Here is a 14,028-nt window from a genome sequence, read left to right as displayed (position 1 = left end):
TTGTGCAGATGCTTCTTTATGGATAACAAACTTAGAAAATCCTGCAAATGACCAATGGTGCTTGGTTTAATATACCAGTAATCAGTGGAATGACTTGCCTCCAGAAGTTGTGAATGCTCCAGCACTGGAAGTTTTTAAGAAGAAATTGGACAACCATTTGTCTGAAATAGTATAGGTTTTCCTCCCTAAGCTGAGGGTTGAACTTGAAGACTCCAAGGTCCCATGTTTCATGACGACTGTGTAATTGCTGATCCCAAAGTTATGGCTTGCAAGTTGTTATGGCTTGTGTAAGAGATAGAGAAGAACCAGAAGGAGCTTAGCTGCTCCCAATTGAGGCAACAGAACCCTTCCAGAGGTGGGGGATTTTACCTGAGAATTTACTTTTAAGCCTTTCAAAATTATGCTTTTAACTTACTAGCATTAGAAACATCTTTCTGAAATCCTCATGGGTCTTGCTGATGGAATTTGCCAGCTTTGTTCACCAAACCGGTATAGTGTTACAAAAGGGCCTATGCAAATAAACTTGCTAGGGGGATGGTATGTTGCATCAATGAGGACCCAAATTGTTGGGGGCAATATGCTGACTCTGTAAGCTGCTTAGAGAGGACTGTAAAGTGATATATAAATCTAAGTGTTATTGCTATTGCTAACAAAGATCACACTAATATGATCTGGCCAACAATTACAAATGTTTTCCTTTCCTCTACTCCAATCCATTTGAAAAGTCGGAGTTTTTAATCTATTGGACTCTATCCAATGAAGTCATGAAATAGAACAGGCATAAAGTGCCTCTATTTGGTGTAAGCAGCAAAGTACTTTAAGAGACGTGCTCCAAAGAGCTTCTCAATATTTGGGATGGCATTATATGCAAGGGAAGGTAAAGGAAACAGAATTTTCTCTTACCATTAGGGAATTCCATTGTATTTTGTTGGTGATTCTGCCTGGAATAATTATTCACTGTTCACTCATGTATCAATACTGCCTCTGTCTGCAGGACTGTTGTGTTACTTTTAATGATGTAATCAATGGTTTTGGTACAGTCATGTGAGGAAGCAGCATAATACTGGGAATTGTGATGATAATGTTTGCTAGTGTTCCATAAGTAACAGGAAATTAAAAGAAAGCTTTTTGTCCCCCTGATCATCTGAGGACAATTCTCATTTTAATAAACTAACACAGGGCTGCCAATCATGGCTTTATGTGTCATGCCAATATGCCTTTATTATCAAACAGTTGCATGAGAAAGAGAATGAGGAATTGAGGAGATTAATATTGTAATGCTAAGCTGTAATGCTAATGATAGATTTTGTTTTCTCGCAATATGTGAACCTACTCATCCTAAAATATATTCCTCATGGCTTAATGCAATGTAGAAAGCCAGGGCAACTGATCTTTTTTTTAAAATAAGGCTTAAAAGAAACCATCAGTGGGTGCAATTTATAGGAATCGAGCCAACATCTCATAGCTGAGGGCATTGCATAATGTTTTCCAGAACAGAGGTGGCTAACTTGTGCTGACTTCTGAAGCGTTTATTTAGAGATTACTACAAAATTGTAATCTTTAACAGGACAGAATTAGGGAACCATTAAAATGTATGTGAGAAATCCTGTCAATTGTTTTAAGTAATCTAATATTAATTAAATATAGATTTCAGCCAAATCAAATTAAGCTTTTTATTTGTTTGCCGACTTCTCTGGCCTGACCTGGCATAGTCATTGGCCAAATATGGACATGTTCACCCCTGCTCTGGGACAGATCTGCTTCTAAACCTGAGATAATGAACCACAAAATGTGAAATGGAAAATTTTCAACATGATTGCATGTTCATATTCAGCATTAATCTATTTTCTCTCCTAATTTACCTTTGCTTTCCTGTTCACAAATTCTGTGGATTCAAGTGAAGTTGTCCTAAGATAATTCCAATAATCAAATTGCCTGCTTAAGACATAATTAACAACTACAGATTTCAGAACAGAGTACAATATTTCTAAAGCTCCTGTAGTTCTTTTTCGTATGAATAAACCATAGCTGCTTTGTTAAAGAAAGCTCTGGGATTGCACACATTAACATACACAGAGAGAGAGAGTTCTTAATTTTGGTGGCAATTAATGTGATAATTGCTATTAAATCTAAGAGAACACATCTCTTTAAGAATATGTTTAAATATATTATTTAAACTAATAAGACATTAAAGTACTCATTCTATTTACAGTTTGTTCTTTATGCTTGATGTTTTCTTTTGTATACTCAAAGTAATCAAATGGATTAAATTGTTTTGCTTGTCTGGTGGATTTAACAATAAAATTCCTTTACTAATTTTAACATTAAAATGAGTTTTCCCATTAATTAATATTAGCAATAATTAAAACTCCAGGTTAGCCTAACCTTAAGATAATTTGCAGAATACATACTGGATCATGAGGTCTTCATAGTTTTCACCTGTTACTTGGCAAAAAAGAAAAGGTATTTGGGGGGGGTATCAAAACCAGACTCATATATTTTCTAATATCAAATGGATATTGAAGGCTAATTGGCTATACAAAAATAAACATCAGAAAGGATTAAAGCAAATAATACTTATCTTGTTTAACTCATAACTTTTTCTTTTCACACCCCCTGTGTAAATTCAGATGTATGTGTTTAATGAAACCAGTGAAAACGAACTTCTCTGCCTCTTCCAATATAAACATGTCCTGTGCATGACCCTCCAATAAGCAGATTTGCCCCAGCACTGACATGGGATATAAAGTTGGGGAGAGATGGTGAAGAGGGCTGAGTCTCAATACAGTCTCCTCTTGATTTTTTGCAACCTTAGGCCTCTGTTTTAGAAGAGGGGGGGGGGAATCAGAGTTCATGATAACAGTTCTGGAATCTTTCTGTTGCTGGGAGGTCCAAGGCTCTGTAATTTTCACAATGTTTAAAATATGAGCACACATTTCCAAAGTAGGATTGATTGAGGGTGGGGGGGGGGGGGAAGGGGGAGAGAAGGCCATTTGGTTGATCAAATTGATATGATGTCTTTTGTTTTCTCCCGTTTCCCCGTGGGGTCCAGTTTTTTCCTCACCACTTGAACTTTGGCGTGCCACACAATTTGAATGCAGCCTAAGTCCCCAAAAGGTGGCCCACATACTTTAAAAAGATATTTGGAAATAATTCATATTGCTGATGTAATGCTTATCTACTTATTTCTTCTCCTGTGCTAAATTTCTAAGGCTTTATTACAATGCATGTTTATTTGGAAACATCATAATCAGAGGTGGTATTCAGCAGGTTCTGACCAGTTTTGGAGAACTGGTAGGGGAAGTTTTGAGTAGTTCGGAGAACCGGTAAATACCACCTTTGACTGGCCCCTCCCCCATCTATTCTCTGCCTCCCAAGTCCAAGCTGATGAGGAGGAAATGGGGATTTTGCAGTAACCTTCCCCTGCCACACCCACCAAGCCCTGCCCACAAAGCCATGCCACACCACCAAGCCACGCCCACAGAATCTGTAGTAAACAATTTTGAGTCCCACCACTGATCATAATGTTTTCTTCTGAGTAGGCCTGATGCACATTCATTGTTGCTCCCCCGTCTCCCTCCCCCACATACAAAAACACAGACCCAAGTGCTTTGGAAAGTGGATCCTTGAAATTTGGGGACAATATGAAAAAATAAAGGGGGAGGAGGAGAAAAGAGGGAACAGTTTATTTATTTATTTATTATTTATTTTTCAAGATTTATAGACTGCCCCCTCTCCCCGAAGGGACTCGGGGCGGTGTACAGGCGTCTCATTAAAAACAGATACAAAAGATAAATACCCTATACCCTTAAAATGAATTAAACCTAATACAGCTGTACAGAATGGTAAAAGTTAAAATCAACTAAAAGGCATACCCCTAAAAATTTAAAAATGCAGGCTGTCAGTATAGAAAATGCAGTTGTCAGTTGTCAGAAAATGCAGTTGTCAGTATAGAAAGCAATCAAAGCCACATCTTTCATTATCACACAGGAATCGAAGTATATATGAAAGATATGTTTTTTAAAACAACTGAATATTAAATTGTCATAGGACATGAGCCAGAATAGGCAAAAAAATGAAGGTAGGGTGGAGAGATAGTCTATTTTCTTAATCTTCCAAATAATGTTGCTGTTGCCAAGAGGTTAAAGAGGACATGTACACCAACACTTGAGGGACATTGTTTTGGCTAGGATCTTTCATTTGTAGCGTGATATATGCATCTGTCTGAGTCTAATATATATCTTTAGTCATCTGCTAATGGATCCTCCTCAGGAGGTTAGGAAAGATTGGCTGAGTTCACACACTGCTAAGCCAAAATCAAGCAAATCACTATTATGGCTTAATCTGTTTTGTGAACCCTATCATTGAACCTTCTGAGAGTCTGAGAGTTTGTCTCCATCAGCAGGTAAGCCTCCACTGACTCCACTTCTAAGCTACACATCTGATGGATTGCACAGAGCTTTGCAACTCAAGAGAGGAAATGAGGAGGGTGGTCTGGAGGAGGCAGCATAGTTTTCCATCGGCATCTAGTTTGCTGTATCTCCTTGATTGTAGAGAATACAATCTTTGCAAAGATATGGGAAGGACATTAGCTATATATGAGCTCAGTCTGGGAAAACAGGAAAGCATGAGAAAGAAACATAAATTTGACCCTACCTTTGCTCCCTTTGGTACAACGGGGTGGATAGGTAGAAGAGAGAAACACTGTTGGGCTTTCAGGATTCTATTATTATAGACAATGTCTATAATAGTTCTAGTATCTTGTGAGGAGTTTGTTTTCCTAACTTGGCCTACCTTGAAGAGCTAACACTGGTCCAGGACCAAAGTAATGGTTATTAGGATTGTTGCTGCCACTAGCACTTTGTTGAAGACAGGAAAAGAGGCTCTCTTAAAAATGAGCCATGCAGCATTTAACTGACCATTAATCAAAGCATAAGATAGAATCAAGATCACGGGAAGTGTTAATACCACTTTATAATGCCTTGGTAAGGCCACACTTGGAATACTGCATTCAGTTTTGGTCATGACGATGTAAAAAAGATGTGGAGAGTCTAGAAAGAGTGCAGAGAAGAGCAACAAAGATGATTAGGGGACTGGAGACTAAAACATATGAAGAACGGTTGCAGGAACTGGGTATGCCTAGTTTAATAGAAGGAAGGACTAGGGGAGACATGATAGCAGTGTTCCAATATCTCAGGGGTTGCCACAAAGAAGAGGGAGTCAAACTATTCTCCAAGGCACCTGAGGGTAGAACAAGAAGCAATGGGTGGAAACTAATCAAGGAGAGAAGCAACTTAGAACTGAGGAGAAACTTCCTGACAGTTAGAACAATTAATCAGTGGAACAGCTTGCCTCCAGAAGTTGTGAAAGCCCCAACACTGGAAGTCTTTAAGAAGATGTTGGATAGCCATCTGTCTGAAATGGTGTAGGGTTTCCTGCCTAGGCAGGGGGTTGGACAACTATGCTATTGTATTGTAAGATAGGCAAAGACAGAAGAAACAACAGGATCTTCCTCCCACTCTCCAACCTACCCCCACTCAAAGCAACATTAATTGGCCCTGCAGCTGTTGACCTAAGAGCCAGCAAATCTGTGGTTGCTAATGGTCCTAGGACTACCTATATATCAGTGGTTTATGTCAGATTTTGAACCACTAAATACTCATGTCTATGGAGATTCTCAGTCATCCAGGTCGTGAGCTGAAGAAGTTACTTGGACGAGGAGCGAAATGTCTTCAAAGAAAAATCAGACGGTCCGGTTGTCTCTTGAAAAAAAAAAGCACCTTTGAGACTAAATACTCATCTATTATGAAATCATTATAGGAAATTCCCAGGCATTTTTCACATGAAACCCAAAGGTTTAATCCTATTTTCAGCAACAAAAGTAATACCCATTAAAACATAATTTTAAAAAGCAAATGCGCAATTAAAGGAACATGTAATGCAACATTTAAAGCAATGGGCATGCCAAATGGTGCCTGAATTTTCACTTATCTGAAGTTACAGAAAAACTGAACTCTTGGGCAGGGACTTCAGAATTTTGGGTACCTTAATCAAGGTACCCAAAATTAATTAATTTCAGTATGGCTCTTGTCCCAAAGTCCAGCACGTCATAAGATTAGAATTGAGATAATCTTTGATTTATGACCACAATTTGGAACGGAATTTCCTTGCTAAGTATATGGTTGTGAAGTGAGTGGCACCAGATTTTACGACCTTTTTTTTGGGGGGGGGGCACATTTGTTAAGTAAATTACTGCAATTGCTAAGTGAAGCATATGGTTATTAAGAGAATCTGAATGCCCTGATTGACTTTGTTTGTCAGAAGACGGCTAGGAAGGTCGCAATGATCATATGACCCCTGGATGCTGCAACTGTTATAAATATGTGCTGGTTGCCAAATGCTCAAATTTTGATCACATGACCACGGAGATGCTGCAAGAATTGTAAGCGTGAGGACTGGTTGTAAGTCACTTTTTTTCTTTTTGCCACTGTAACTTCAAAAGGTTGCTAAATGAATTGCTGTAAATCAAGGACTATCTGCACATACATCTACAAGATAAATAAATAGCATTGTCAGATGCTGAGACTGGACAGGTATTTCTTATTTGGTAAGGGGGTAAGTATTCATTTGAAGCAGTTAGAACAGTGATGGCGAACCTTTTTGGCACTGACTGCCAAAAAGGGAGTGTGCGTGCGTGCTCATCTGGGCCGCAATCTGGAAAAGGAGTTGCCCAGGAAGCATGTACATGCTGGAAAATAAACTTCCAGTTTCTGGCACGCACATGCGCGTCTGCCAGCTAGTTTTCTAATTACTGTCACGCATGCACATGTGGCGATCAGCTGGCCGGTGCGCATGCTCACACCGGAAAACAGAGGACCAGCTCTTCCTAATTCTGCTACTGCCACATGCACGAAGGCCAGCTGATCATTGCGCACACATATGCCCCAGAAACCCGGAAGAGGAACAGGTGACACCGCACGTGCCAGGCTACATGGCCACGCATACCACTTCGGGCATGTGTGCGATAGATTCGCCATCACAGAGCTACAACATAATACTGTCCAAACTGATTGTAATACTGTAATGCTATCATCCTGACATGAAAGTAAATAGTTTATATAGTATTTTTCTAGCTTCCCAATCATTCTACCTTGAAGTAGAATTATAGGATCCTCCTAGCATGAATATTCAGATGCATTAGACCAATTGTTTTCAACTGTACCTGACCAATATGGACTGTGCCACTGTGGCTGGTGTGTGTGCGTGTGTGCGTATTGTGTCACAACCCCTGGTATGCCCAAATATGGGAGGGAGCATACTTTTCTGTCTTTCGGCTCACCCTAGGAGCCATCCAGGCAGAAAGCCATTTTTTATGTTGCCTTGTTACATTTGTGTTGCATTTGTGCTGATAAATAAATAAAGGGAGACTAGTATAGATCTATTTCAAGCTATTTAGCTCTCATCAGCTAGCCATACTCTTACTGGGAATTGAACCTGGACTGCATTACATATTAGGCAGTTGTATTAGCTCTCTCTCCCTCTCTCCCTCTCCCTCTCCCTCTCCCTCTCTCTCTCTCTCTCTCTCTCTCTCTCTCTCTCTCTCTCTCTCTCTCTCTCTCTCTCTCTGTATGTCTCACAAGGTGTAATATCAAGGTGTTAAGGCTTTTCTGATATTCCTTGATAGTGATAAATATATGGGTATATGATCCTTTTTTTTTCACTGAAACATTTTTAAAGGCGAGTATCCAACACAAATCTCTTTCATTTCCATATACTTCACCACATGATGCTAGCACTATGGAATCCTGCTCTAGAGGCTTTGACTATGAAGATTAAAATACATTTCTTAAAACCAAAGACTCTGAACAGACAAAAGAAAACCATAATTTCCACTAATTCCACTAACCATCAAATCAGTACTAAACATGCCGTCCTCGGTCAATGATGATAATTGGGACTGGAATTTTCATCTTTAAGTGATGTGGTCATAAAACGTGATATCACTTGACAGTACTTATAGACAGCAATCCTGGAAGTCCTTTTTACTGATGTTAAACAAAGATCATAAGTCATTAGACGAAGCCTCCTTGCAACTTTGTGCTAACTTTCCACAACCAAAGACAGTGAGGAAGCTGACAGGTAGTTGCAAGTTTCAGGATGTTTGTGCGCAGGCTGGCAGGCAATTAAGTGGCTGCTACCAGGGAGGGTGAATATGCAAGTGTCACAGTGGTCCTGAGTAAGCAATTTTGGGCAGAAAATGCCTGCTACTGGATGAGGAAGGGTGCACAGGTAATTGCAGCACTTTTGGGCCTGTGGGTTGTTGCTTCCTGCCTGTGGGAGGGAGAATGCATAGGTGGCTACAGCAGCATCTGCAAGGTATTTCATGCTACGGGTGGGGAGGATGCACAGGTGACCAGTGAGGTGTGGCACAAGCACAGTGGGGCCAGGATGACAGCTGATTGGCAAGGGAGACTTACCAGAGTTATTTATGACCTTCCCTGCTGTCTCTTCCATTTATTTTACTTGTTGGAAGCCAGCAGAGAAGATGATCATGTGAATGCAGAACTTTTCAGGCATCCTAAGTATGAGCTGGTTATCAAATTTCCAGATCACAATCACAAGACCACTGTAGCTGTGCAATGGCTGCAACTTCAAGGTCTGGCTGTAAGTACCACTAACTTAGTGCCCTCACAATTTCAAATGATCACTAAATGTCACAAAGCAAGGATTACTCATTAGTCCTCTACTTAGATCCATTCTTGTTTCCAAAAGCAATTTGACCACCGATGCACGCAAGATGTTGCAAGGATGGTCCTTAAGCATTTTAAATCTTATCATTTGGATTGCTTATAATTTTTTAAATGAAGGTTAAAAGTGCAAAGATAAAAGATCAGCAGAAACTCAGAAAAATATAAAAAAGAAGAAAAAAAAGAAAAGTCCAAGTGAAAAGAAAGAAAATTTAAAAAAGGGAATGATATATAAACGATGACTCCTGAATATTATAAACAATTTTTCAGTTACCTTTTTAAATATTTCAATTAAAAAATCTTTTTTCCCCATATTTCAATCCTTATCAATAATCAAATTGCAAAAATTCCTGGGGTCGTTTTTTAAGACTTCCTGGTCATCCAAATTCCTCAAAAAAAGACAAGAATTCATGCTGCATTTCTTAGGCATATTCATTGACCCTATTAATCTCCATACATGAGAATACGTTACCGAAAAACTACTTCCATGTATTCAACCAGTTTAAACTGTTCCATTGTAGTAAGGTAACGAAAAATAACCCAGAGAGCACAAACAGGAACGAATTAATGAATACATAATCAGGGACCAAAGCTAGAGAAAAACACGCACACGTAAACAGGAAGAGGTTACACTTGGTCACAAAGGAGATAAGATAATAGGATTAGGAAAAGGATAATGGAGTTGGGAAAACCCCGAATCTAGCAATGATTACAAGATAACACGAACACCATGACCATCTGCATAAAACAGATCTCTTTGTATAAGCACCCCGAATAACAGGGAAACATCCTCTTCAGGTTTTATGATAAGATTAACATAAGGGCAAGATACCAGACAAATGAAACCCAAAAGACAAGAGAATCAATATCAGAGCGATCATCCAGAATAAAGGAACTTTTATTCTCATTAAAATTTACACCATAGCCAGGGGCAAGAAAAACTGTATATAAGGAGAAACCAAATTGTATATGGTGCTGCAGACCCGGGAACGACAGAGCTGTGTCTCATCTTTCCCGTTCCTTTTTCTTCCTTCAATAAAGCTCATAACTTTCAGGTGGCTGTCTTCACGAAACTTTCTTCTAAGCGTAAGCGGTGACTCCCGGCTGGGAACGAACCAGGAAACCTTTGATCTTCCAACACCATCTTTTTACCAAGATACATATTCCACTGAGTTGTCATCTATGCTTAAACACTGAAGGTCTGTTCTGAAATATTACAATTGTAATCTTCCCAAGTGAAAAGCCTAGAAGTATAAATATGGCTAAACATTTTAGCTTACTCAAATCCATACTTCAAGGTTTTTTAATTTGCACAATGTACTTGCAGCACTGTTTCTTGCTTTGATGAATTGCATAAGCAAACACTTCCAAATTACTCTGTTTCCCAGGGCTGGAGATTTTTTTTTACTGTTTTGTAGAACTTAGCATTTCTTGAAGCACTTTGAACATTCTAATTTATGACAAATAAGTTGCTGTAGCTGCTTTTAATCTCATTTATTTGAAGTATCTAGCAAAACAAACTGCATCTCTGAAAATTAAAGGAGGGAATCTTCTTCAACAATATGGAACAGGAAGGAGAAAATAATAATGATTTTCTATGCTTTTGAGAATATGATCGATTATATGAGAAAAGATAATTTGCATGTTTCCACAATAACCAGAAAGTATGCCCTTGGTTGGAAGAATACAGTATTAGAAAATTATTAGATTATATTAAACCTACTGGGACTAAAATGGAAAATTACAGGAATCTGAAGGCATTTTGGCAGAGGAGACTAAATGATGCACTACGGATGTTTTTGCGGTTATAGTATCTGCCATGTAACATCATTTCTTCCTGTTCATCCAAGATTGCACATAGTAGTACCTCTTAGTAAGCAACCGCTTGTACTACTGATAGGTTTGCCAAACTGGCTCTTATAACATGAGGTATCACCCAGGGGAAAAAAAGAAGTCAAACCCACTGCCATGATAATGTCAGAAAGAGATTTTTGTACACTTTGCTCTTTTAAAATCTGTAGTCTTGAAAATGCTATAATTCTGCAGAATTGTGGCATTTCTCAAAATATGAATGTTCTGCTTACTATAATGCACCAATGAAACAAATGTAGTTTCAGACAAAATTTGAATGTGATATCACATACATTCTGAAAATGGTGCAAAGATTTATGTATGTACAGTATTTTAAACAGGGATAGGGTGTGTGAGAGCTTTTTGTATTTAGCCTCCTGCTCTTCCCCATCTCTTCTTATTTCTATGTTTATTTTTTCAGTATTCAGAAATCTGTTTCAAAACTTAATACTTTTGTCTATCCACCCATTTCTTTTAACTTTGTTAATTAATCTCTTGCAATAATACATAAATATTAATACAAGAAATATCATACTTTTGTGCTGTTTTATCTTTTTTTTGTTTGTTAAGAATCCATATTTTATTTATTTTGCTTGCTTAAAATATATCAGGGTGGAAAACACAGTTCAATTAGTTTAAAGATAAAAGGCTAATACAACAATAATATAAAAAAAATCAAATGCTTTTTTTTTAATACTGACGTTCATATTCATTGCTCTCAATTCACCTTAGGAATGATTTCAGCTATTTGATTACTTTGGGATAGTATACAAAAAATAACAAGGATTATATCAGTACTTCTAAAGCTGTTGATTTCAGCTATTTGATTACTTTGGGATAGTATACAAAAAATAACAAGGATTATATCAGTACTTCTAAAGCTGTTGACCAAAATATGAATAAAATATTCTTGACAGTAGAAGTTGAATATTAAAAATGTAAATACATTAAAATGATTCTCAAATGAGGAGGAAAGATACTTATACAAGAAGGAGAGTTATTTATGTGAATTTCTTAGAGCAGAAATATATGCATGACCTGGATATGCATCTTAATGCAAAGAATCCAATGTCAATATACAATTTCTTATAGCATTCTTAATAAAATTACAGTTCATACTGGGATGGATATCCCTACTCCCTATCTTTGTAAATAGTCATTGTGTAGCTCAACAGGGCATGACTAGTGTTCAAAGTTCAGATTTCAGGGAACATCTGGAATAGCTGAAGTGCTCAACTTGTTCAATGAACATCGTTTCCAATTTAAATATTTTTTATCAGACAGCATTACATTGCCCTGCATTTTTCAAATTTGCTTTGGAGGGACAACCAGAAACAAGTTAGGAGTCAGGAAGTAGGAATTGATTCTGTTTATGAGCAGAAGTCTTTGGATGCTGAACGTTGCAAAGATGGGATATAAAATCAGTTATTTCTGATTATCTGACCCACCTCTTACGGTTTCTTCTCAAGCTGCTATTTTAACTATTTACTCTTGGACTTAATCTTCAGTTTAAAGGCTGTATCAATATCACATTTCATTTATTTGATGCCACTTGCACAGTATTTGTATGAATAGGACAATTTATCAGAAAATATAGCAGAGAATTTAATTGAGCAGGTCTTTGAATTTTAGAGAATTTTAGAGACTGAATTCCAACATAGACGAGACTTTTAATCAAAATTTCTCTAGATTTTCCTTTATCGGTTATGTAGCAATGAAATCCTACCACTTTTTTTTTTAACAACATTGGAACAGAACAGAATTTCATTCTCCTTTGGATTATCATTTGGCTGCCAGAAGTTTGGTAGTTTGAATCTCACCAGGCTCAAGGTTGGCTCCATCCTTCCAAGAATGGGGGCAATAGACTCCATCCTTCCAGATTGTTGTGGGCAATAGTATGACTGGTTAGAGAGGTCTGTAAAAGGGCTGTGAAGCGGTATATAAGTCTAGATGCTATTGCTGTAAGTTTATGGAGGTCCCAAATATTTTGGTTGAAGAGAATTTTCATTTGTGATTGCTGTTTCCACTTGGGTTGCATAAGTTGCACAGGCTTACTTATATACATATAGCCCATTTACAATAATACATTTTTAAAAAGAGAGATTCAATTTACAACCTTACATCCATTTACTGGGAGCATGACTTCTTTCTAGGCATGAACAGAATGGAATTGTCAATGAGATACATGCATATATTGTATACGATACAGAATATTTACATGGATTTATAAATTTTACTTACCAGAATGAAGAGGCAACTAGCGGCAAGCCACGTATGTTCAGGAATAGTAGAAAATACTGACAAAATCAAGCAACCAAACACAAGGAGAAAACTGTAAAACAAAAAAGTATAAAAACAGTTGAGGACAGTGAAAGCTAAAGAGAAGTATAAATACCTACATTCTGATCTCAGAATGATAATTATAATAAAAATTGTATGCTGCACAACTTGCAACAAAGGAACTATAACTCACTAGTGTAGCTTATTAATGCCATCCAAAGATATAAAATGGTGTTCCTATTTTTTTTAAGATATGGTAACACTGCGGAAAAGGGACAATGGAAACAAGTTGCATTACATGATGTGTGCACAATAACCATACTTAGTTTATAAGGTTGCTTCATGATTTATTTTTGTGACTTTTTCACAGAAAGCTCTTAAACAAATGATTGAAATAAAGCTGTTCAAAGAAGCTTCCAGTCACATAACTGAGCTTTTTCAGGCCTCCCCCAATCCCATTGCTTTTCAAGTGTCCACTTGTCTATTCCTAGGGCATTTCCCTGCCCATTAGAAAGACACATTAGATTAGCAAAACAAATTGTCCCTCATTCCCTCACTTAATCTGCTCTGTACCCCACCCCAAAGCAGTTGCAGGACTGAAACATTGATCCATAAGACTTATTTAAAATATCTGCATCCTGAACCCTTGGTGGCTTGTATGCCATGATTTACGGAATAGTACTATACATGAATAAAATCAGTTATAGCTTATTCAACAAACCAAAATTAATATGCAAAAGCAAAAAAACCAAATTCTAATGCAGTGTGACAAACAGCTATTGTTTTCTTGATGATAACTGGAAGAATATTTGATTTCTAAAAAAGGTGGTCACGAAAAGTGTTGGGGGGAAAATAATGAATCTTCTTAGCACTCTTGTCCCATCTCAATCACCTAAATGGTGAAGTTCAGATCTATCCCTTTCCTCAATCATGACATAATTTATTAAGAGCTGTGAAGCACACTTCTGACAATGTTTTCTCAGGCAGGAAACATAAGAACCGTTTAAAATCCAGAGAAATATGACTGTTACATTACCATTGACTATAGCATGAATTAATCCATATTTGCTCAATTTCTAACTAAGTTGCTTCCTTATAGTTTATTGTACATGCATAACAAAGGCTTCGTGTGTCATGGCAAAATACAGTG

The 14,028-nt window shown here is 37.6% G+C and overlaps 1 protein-coding gene across 2 annotated transcripts in view; it reads right to left on the bottom strand.

Moving 5' to 3' along the window:
* KCNQ5 (potassium voltage-gated channel subfamily Q member 5) overlaps positions 1-14,028 on the bottom strand; it is a 323,641-nt gene that overhangs the window by 95,395 nt on the left and 214,218 nt on the right. For both annotated transcript variants that reach the window (XM_081943739.1, XM_081943738.1), the window contains one exon: positions 12,840-12,930. In XM_081943739.1, the coding sequence (XP_081799865.1) occupies positions 12,840-12,930 (91 nt within the window). The remainder of the gene's footprint in view (positions 1-12,839; positions 12,931-14,028) is intronic.

The sequence above is a fragment of the Natrix helvetica genome (assembly GCF_964273705.1).
Source record: "Natrix helvetica genome assembly, chromosome: 2".
Classification (NCBI taxonomy): Eukaryota; Metazoa; Chordata; class Lepidosauria; order Squamata; family Natricidae; genus Natrix; species Natrix helvetica.
This window is presented reverse-complemented; position numbering and strand designations above follow the sequence as displayed.